Source organism: Propithecus coquereli, unplaced genomic scaffold, assembly GCF_000956105.1.
Source record: "Propithecus coquereli isolate 6110/MARCELLA unplaced genomic scaffold, Pcoq_1.0 Scaffold35, whole genome shotgun sequence".
NCBI lineage: Eukaryota > Metazoa > Chordata > Mammalia > Primates > Indriidae > Propithecus > Propithecus coquereli.
This window is the reverse complement of record NW_012149174.1, coordinates 3,281,292-3,289,576: the sequence shown is the minus strand read 5'-3', so window position 1 is coordinate 3,289,576 and position 8,285 is coordinate 3,281,292. Positions and strand designations below refer to the sequence as shown.

The 8,285-nt window shown below is 42.3% G+C and overlaps 1 protein-coding gene across 1 annotated transcript in view; it reads left to right on the top strand.

Annotated features, from left to right (window-relative positions):
• Positions 1 to 7,856, top strand: part of PDSS2 (prenyl (decaprenyl) diphosphate synthase, subunit 2) — a 250,669-nt gene extending 242,813 nt beyond the window's left edge. Inside the window, exon 8 of the mRNA XM_012651232.1 lies at positions 7,170 to 7,856. Coding sequence (XP_012506686.1) covers positions 7,170 to 7,328 — 159 coding nt within the window. The 3' untranslated portion in view covers positions 7,329 to 7,856. The remainder of the gene's footprint in view (positions 1 to 7,169) is intronic.
• Positions 7,857 to 8,285: the final 429 nt, after the last annotated feature.

The window sequence follows — 8,285 nt, the reverse complement described above, 5'->3', positions numbered from 1 at the left end:
CTCTTGCTCAGGCTGGTTTCAAACTCCTGAGCTCAAACAATCCGCCCGCCTCGGCCTCCCAGAGTGCTAGGATTACAGGCGTGAGCCACCATGCCTGGCACAGCCTTTACATTTTTAAGCCCCTGATTTTTGTCATCTCTTCCCCCCATGCACCCTCATCAGTCTTAACTGGATTCTGGGTTTTGGCCTTCCTGACCAGGTTGTTTGTGACCATTTTTCTGTCAGGAACGGCACTTGAAAAACATTTGTGACAGTCGTCCTGGTGATGACACACACTTAAGGGGTGGAGCCCCGGCACAGTTTTTACAGCTTTGTACCTCTCCTTTGTCAGCGCCTTCAAATCGGGGAGCGTGTCCCACCCCACGGTGGTGCAGAGCAAGTGCCCATCCAGGACGAGCAGTGTGGGTGGCTATATGCTCCGCCTTTTACTCCTAGGCGCTTTAAGAATCTGAGCCCTGAGAGAGCCCCTTTTGTAGCCACTTATTTTTTATCTCTGTCACATTAATCATGACATTGTGGGAATTTAGTTTTTCAGAGGTGCCCATTACCCTGGAACTATGTTCCCACTTAGGATCTCTTGGCATCATGGCAGTCTTCTCACTAAACTTATTTTTGCAGTGCGCTCTACTCTAGCACTCCAGGAGTCTCAAACCCATTTCTGCTGGTCCTTTTTCTTTTTTCTTCTTTTAACAGACAGGATCTCACTGTGTTGCCCAGGCTGGAGTGCAGTGGCTATTCACAGGCACAGCCATAGTGCACTACAGCCTTGAACTTCTAGCCTCAAGCAATCCTCCTGCTTCAGCCTCCTGAGTAGCTAGGACACCGTGCCCGGTTTCTTTCCCTGACTCTAATGCCAAGATGGCATTACATTTTTTTTCTTTTGCAAGATTCCTATCACCTTTACATCCAGTTGTGCTGCCATAATTAAGTAAAAAGTACTTCCTCTATCATCTGATACGTAAGATTACCAGCCGGGCACACCAAGAATTTGTTAGCTACAGAATGCAGGTTTCAACAGATGTTCACAGGTGAACATCACTACTGCGTCATGCCTTTCTGCCAGCTTCATAATCTTCATTAGGAAAGCATGGTCCACTTCTGCGCCCTGGTTAGGAGGCATGTGGTCTCCTCCCATAACAGTGTGGCTGCGACTTATATCCTTTGGTCCTCGTCCATTTGTTTTCAACCGTGAGAAAACGTTAGCGTATTGTTTTACACTCCCTTATCTCAGTTACACTGTTTCTTCGGAACAGGGTCCATGTTCCAGATGAGTTTTAGCACCTCTGTTCTCTCTAAGCACTCTGCCTAGTTGGGTAAAAGTAAACTTGGGGTTAGCTGCAAACCTTTTCCCATGCTGTAGAGTGGGAAAGGTCCAGATATGCAGAAACGAGACACAGGCTGTTTGACACATTTGCTTTGGCCTCTTGTCCACGTCACTTAGCCTCTCTCATCCCAGCACCCTCTCCTGCTAAATGTAGTGAGAGGGTAAGATTGTGCTTGGAGTTTCTCCTGCATCCTAAGCCTTTCTCTGGTTTCCTTGGGCAGAAGTGGCTGCTGCTTCCACTTCTCCTAAAACTACTTAGTCCCCATGCCAGGGGCCTCTCTTTAATATTTTAAAAGAACTTTTGAACCAAATAGTTTTCAGAAATGTATAATGACTTTCTCAAAAGGGCCTTATATATAAAAGCAACATGTATCACTCAAAAGGTATTTAATAAATGTTAAATAATAATGCACTTAACTTTAAGTACTCTGCATCCTCTTCTCTCTTTGTTAATATCTTTAATTGGGTCCTCTAGCAGGGGATTTGAACTTAATTTATTTCAGGTGATACTGCACTTATTCAGTTGACTTAATTAGAGATTTAATTATATTAGTGCCCTAAAGTGCTATATCAGAGAAATGAACTACTGACTGATAATTCACCTTTTGTATTTTTTGTGCCATTTAAGACTACAGTGGTCTCTAAGCCGTAAGGGCCAGAATGTGCATACTAGCACTCCTAGCCACATCCTAATATAGAAAGTTCTGTCTATGCATCAGCTTGGGCTTTGCCCAGTGAAAATGAAGGTGAAGTCAGGAGTGGGAAGAACTTTTTGTTTTTAATTATGGTCTTTTCTCTGCAGCTGTTGGAACAGAGGTCATGGGTCCAGTCCCTCTATCTCCAGCCTCTGCTATATGCTTAGGTTATACAGGGGTGTAATCAATGCTTATTGAGTTTGATCATTGCAAAGACAAGCAGCTGAAAGTGTGGTTAGAATAGTATAAATCCAACACAACTGTTTTAAAATAGAGTAACTCAAAATACATGCCCCAGTGAGTGAGGTACTCCCAAATCTGGTTAATCACTGGAATGACCTAAGAAGCATTTTTGAGGTTTTATTGAATCCATCTCCAGAGGTGGGGGCCTAGGCATCTGTATTTTAAAGTTCCCCAGATGAGTCTTATGACCAGCCAAGTTTAGGAGCCCCAGCTTAATATATCTTTTGTTGCATTTATTTACAAAAGACAATTCTTATCAAGATAGACCTATTACCTATGCTAGTTTTCAGTAAAAATAGATATCAATGAGGAATAAAACCTTACATGAAAGGTTAGATTACTGGTTAGTCATGAAGTGGGCATTTTACACATGAAAGCTATCAGGTCCCTTGGCATGCAAAGCCCTGTGAGCCCAACTCTGGGGATTTGAGTATTGACTAGGGTAAAATGGTCTTTGGGTGAGAGAAATTAACTCTTTTAGGACTTGAGTAACTTTCAGTGATGTCCTCCTGGTTGCTGTTTTGTCCTAATCTGAATTGCCCATCATCAAGAGGATTAAATACCCTGTTAGCCACCCTCAAATATTCAGTTGAGCCTGGCCGAATAAAGTTCATAGAGGAACAAACTAAATGAAACAATCAGAGAAATGTAGAATGTAAAACATGCCACAACACAGCCTGGTCCTTTCAAAATGATAATGTCATAGGAGAAAAAAGATTAAAGTGTCATAACAAGCGAATGTGATGTGTGTACTGGGATTGATCATGGTTTTTAAAAAATGGCTAAAAACAGCACTTTGGAACCAATTGAGGAAATTTGCTATGGACTAGGTATTAGATAATATCAGGGAACTCTCTAATTAGTTTTTCTAGTTAACTTTCCTAGCTGTGATAATAGTATTGTGATTATGTAGGAGAATGTTCTTGTCTTAGGAGATGCATGTCAAAACAAGGGTGAAGCATCCTGCAGCCAATGAGGTGTCCAAGCCAAGTCCTAATCACTCAGAGCCTACTGGTTTTATTGGAGGGGAGGGGGCTGTTTTTTTGTTTTTTGTTTTTGAGACAGGGTCTCCCTCTGTCACCCAGACTAGAGTGCAGTAGCACCATCATAGCTCACAGCAACCTCAGACTCCTGGGCTCAAGTGATCCTCCTGCTTTAGCTTGCCGAGTAGCTGGGACTACAGGTTTATGCCACCACACCTGGCTAATTCTTCTATTTTTTTGTAGAGATGGGGTCTCACTATGTTGCTCAGGCTGGTCTTGAACTCCTAGCCTCAGGCAATCCTCCTACCTCAGCCTCTCAAAGTGCTGAGACTACAGGTGTGAGCTGCTGCACCTGGCCAGAGCCTATTGTTAAATATTTAACAATGTTGTGATCGCACCACCCTTGGCAGCTTGAAATCAGCCATGATGAGCGTACTTATAGCACAGAAATCTGCCCTTTTTTTTTTTCCACCCCCTAGAGAACTAATTTACCAGCATAACACTGCCTGCAGCTTACTTTCAAATGGTTCAGAAAACACCCACACGCAACACACATACATACATACAGATAGATGAAACAAAAATGACAAAATACTACCAATTGTTGCATCTAAGTAGAAAATATATGGTCGTTCATTGTACTAGTCCAGGAGTCAGCAGACTTTTTCTCTAAAGGCGAAAGTGTAAATATTTTTCATCGCAGACCATACAGCCTCTCTGACAACTTCTCCACTGTGTAGCTCTGCCTTTGTAGCACAGAAGCAGCATAGACAATACTCAAATGAATGGCTGTGATTATGTTCCAACAAAACTTTTTTGTTGTTGTTGGACACAGGGTCTCACTATGTTGCCCAGGCTGGGCTCAAACTCTCAATCCTTCCTACCTCAGCCTCCCAAGTGACTGGGACTGTGGGCACTTACCACTGTGCCCAGCAGCAACAAAAACAGGGGGCCAGATTTAGCCCAGGGCCATAGTTGTTCATCTTCTCTGTACTTTTTAAATACTTTATAATGAAAAATTGAAAAATAAAAAAAGTATAAATTTCTTAGCCTGCTTTTCAGAAACTTCCTTGGGTTCCCTGACACCTACCCCTGCAAGCTGTTTTCATTCCTTGGACTCTCTGCGCTCTTTGGCTTCCCTCATGCCTTTGCTCAAGCTGTTCTCTTTCCATATGATTCTCTTGCTACCTGAGGATCTATTTATCAGCATTTACAAGACATGCCTCAAGTTCTACTTACTCTGGAAGGCCTTCTGGAATCTCTTCCAGATTAAAGCGAATCTCTCATTTTTCTCAACAGCTCTGGTCCTACGTTTGTACCTAGGTTTTGCTGCTCTTCATGGTTTATCTTTAATTAGCTTTTGATTCATAAAGCAGAGAAGGATCATTCTACTGTGTACACAGAGTAGGTGCTCAATTAAACTCATAACTTAAACGTCTAATCTAGTCATGTAGATATTTACATGCCTGCAGGTGCCAACCTGGAAGTCTAGAATAGGAAGAGAATGTTGGCCTGTCTAATTTAGATTTGGAAAGATTAAAGATAATGAAAATAGGGAAGTATTCTTTCCTTCTTTCTCTCTCTTCATTTGTTTCTTTCTTTCTCTTTAAGACTGTTCTGGTCCAAGTTCAGCTAGCTTTCAGCATATTGTGTATCAAGCTAAAATAGACTTGGTCTTGGTGGATGGGATGGTTTTCTTGGCAATGACTAAAGACTTGAGGAGGAAGGACTAAGTCATCTCAGCATCTATGGTGAGTTAGACACTATCAAGCACTCTGTGCTATTTTATGTAGTAGCCCCCGCCCCACCAACAGTACTATAAGGGACTGAAGTCTTAGGGAAGCCATTTAGAACTGAGAACAGTTAGATGGCTTCCCTGCAATTATAAAGCTAGAATGGAAGTCTGAATTTGGCTACCTCTGATACCCAGCCCCAGTTTAGTGCCTTCATGCCTTTGGTGATTGGCAAGAAACAAGGAAACCTGGGCTGAAATAGTTCCCAAAGTTTACATGCAGGGTGGAAATAATCTGTGGCATGCTGAGAATCTGATGGAGTTTAGTATTAAGTGCCACCGAACAAGGCATTAGAAAACCTGGCTTCCGATCTCAGCTTTGCCACTTTCCATTTATGATCTTGAGTCACCAAATTTCTCTGGACCTCTATTCCCTTGACTGTATAATTAGAGTAATAAGCCAGCTTACTTCTTTTATTCATTCATGTTTCGTGCATTATGCAGTAAGTAACTTGAAGTCCCATGAGGAGATAGGCAAGTGAATGGAGAAGCAAAATACAAGACTATATAATAATGCTGTACTCCAGGTGTGCACAGGGTCCTCTGGTACCCAGAGGAAGAGAGGCATCTAGCCCCTTAAAAGGGGCCATCATCCTTGCTGAGTGTGTTCCACCTACATGGAATTTGAGGAGTTTGGGGTGTGAAAGGATAGCCCCAGGGGAGATGGTAGGTCGCCTCTCAGAACTGCAACTAGTTCCCCTAAATACATGATTAAAGGGGGAAAAGAGGGCAATGAGGCGGGGCAAGAGCTAGATTGGGAGGGACTTTGATGCCTTCTGAAAGAGCTTGGACTTTTAAGGTTATTGAGAAAGCAATGAAGGGTTTTAAGCAAGATCATATTTTCATTTTATAAAAATCTCCTTGGCAGCGTGGCAGATGAAGTCCAGGGGTGCAGAACTGGTGATGGGGAGACCCTTTAGGAAATGATTGCAAAAAATAACCCAGGCGAGGGATGATGATGGCCTGAACTAATGTAGTGGCAATGCGAATGAAGAGTAGAGGGTAAGTGTGGGGGCTCTGAAGGAGACAGAATGACCAGGATTTACTGACTGTGTCTGTCAAAATGGCTACAGATAATCTCACAATCTTGGTGGCTTAAAACAACAAAGTTGGGTTTCTTGCCCACACTACATGTCTGTGGCAGAGAGACATTGCGGTGCTCAGTGCGGTCACTCAGGGATCTGGGCTGGGGAGCACCTCCTGTGTGGCTGGCTGACTCGCCAGAGGGAGTGCCCTGGAGGGACTCACATGGACAGTCAGACGCTGCCGCCCAGAAGCCACGTGCATCATTCACTTGCCTAACTTGGGGCTAGAACTGGCCACCTGGCCCCACCCAACCTCTGGGAGCCAGAAAGTTCATCCGTGGGTGCGCGGCCCCGGGACTGCCCTGGCGCCTGACTGCATGTGGGGAGTGAAGAGGCCTCCCAGGTTTCCGACTTAGGGGATTAGGCAGACATTGGAGGGCTTCACTGAGAAAGAGAAGATGGCCCCGGGGCAAGGGAAAATGGGCAGACCAAATCATTATAAGTCTTCTTCAGCTCTGCGGTGTAACCACTTTATTGGTCCTTTTTCATCACTGAAGAGAAGGATTGAAAGTCCACTTCATTTGCCAGCAAGGGTTTACTTTATTCTTTACAAAGGGAGTGTTAGTTCATTCTTCTCAATCAAATAAGATCTTTTAGTTTTATAAATATAGCATTCAGACCTAATACTGTGTGCCTTTCTTGAATTTTCATATGGACTATTGTGTAAACATATGGTGTTTAAAAAAAAAGTTATTGACTAAGATGTTAGTGAGGCTTCCTCACGTAAGAATATCAGGCTGTGGAATCCAAAATGCCAGAGATGTGAATGCCCTCGCCTTCGTTATTGAGTCAGGGAGGAGGTGTAATTAGGCTGATGGGGCCTATTGTGCTATGGTGGAGCACAGACACCCAGCAGCCTTAGGGAATGTTAGTGCCTGGAGAACACTGAGGAATGATGTCGTCTTTTCTTCAAAATAATGTAGCAGAAATACTGAATCTGTACTGCTTCTCCTCTTCTTTGTGTGGCACCTCCCTTCCCCAATTTAATTTTGGTACTTACTGCATACCTTAAAAACTGACTTTTTTTGTGCATTTGTTTCTTAACAGTTGCGAGAAACAATCAAAGCTGGCAAAGGTGTGACTTCAGCTATTGACCTGTGTCGTTACCATGGAAACAAGGCACTGGCGGCCCTGGAGAGCTTTCCTCCCTCGGAGGCCAGATCTGCTTTAGAAAACATTGTGTTTGCTGTGACCAGATTTTCATGACACCAAATTAAAAAGACACTATTGTTGTTAGCTGAAAAACCTAGGGAATGAGGTGATCGAGAGAGCTTTCATGATGAAATATCTAAATGTGTTAATGACTTTAAAAACATACATTTTTCCTTCTTTTTATCACATTGCTAAATGAATGCTGCCTTCTTTTTGGAACTGCTGCAAACAAAATTAGAAGAAAAAAAGGTCAAGCAGTTTTCACTTGTCACGCCAGAAGCACACTTGAGGCTGCAGTAGCAGAAATAATTAATGAGATTCGCTCCTGTGACCTCAGCAAATGGACAGGAAATAAGTCCTTATTGATTGGACCGAGCCAGGGATGGCGCCAGGGCGGTGGCCTGTGGTTTTCCTTCCAGAGAGGACAGAGTGAGCTGGAAGCTGCAGGTGTCAAGAGAAACACTCAATACCAGCCAGTGAGGACTGTCATATCAAAAAACTAGTGACCAATTTGTCATAAGGGAAAGTAGTTCAATTAATTAAGAAAAATATGCTTTATTTGTCATCTTGCAATTATGTCTCTGTATTTATAGATACAATATGAATGTACTTCATGCTTCATGGTTTTTGTAAGATTTTTTTTAGAGAAGTTGCTAAAAAGTTGCCAAATATTTGAAGTAGGAGATTAAAATGTTATCAAATGTTAAATTGGTTATATTAGGAATTGTCTGTTTTTCTTTCTTAAAGAATAAATTTTTTTCAAATGCATTTTATTTTTTTAATGAAAAAGGAAATTTTTTCAAGTGAAATGTATTCATTTATAATACTTTAGGGAATATCTTTAATTTTTACACATTTTAGAAATATAATTGTTGTATTGGGGAATTCGTTGGTGAGAGTTTTCTTTTAACCTTAGAATGTCAGATTTTGGTGTTGAACCACAGACATCCAACTACAGAAAGAATATAAGCAATCTCATAGGCCTGCAATCGGACACTGTCTCTATGTGGT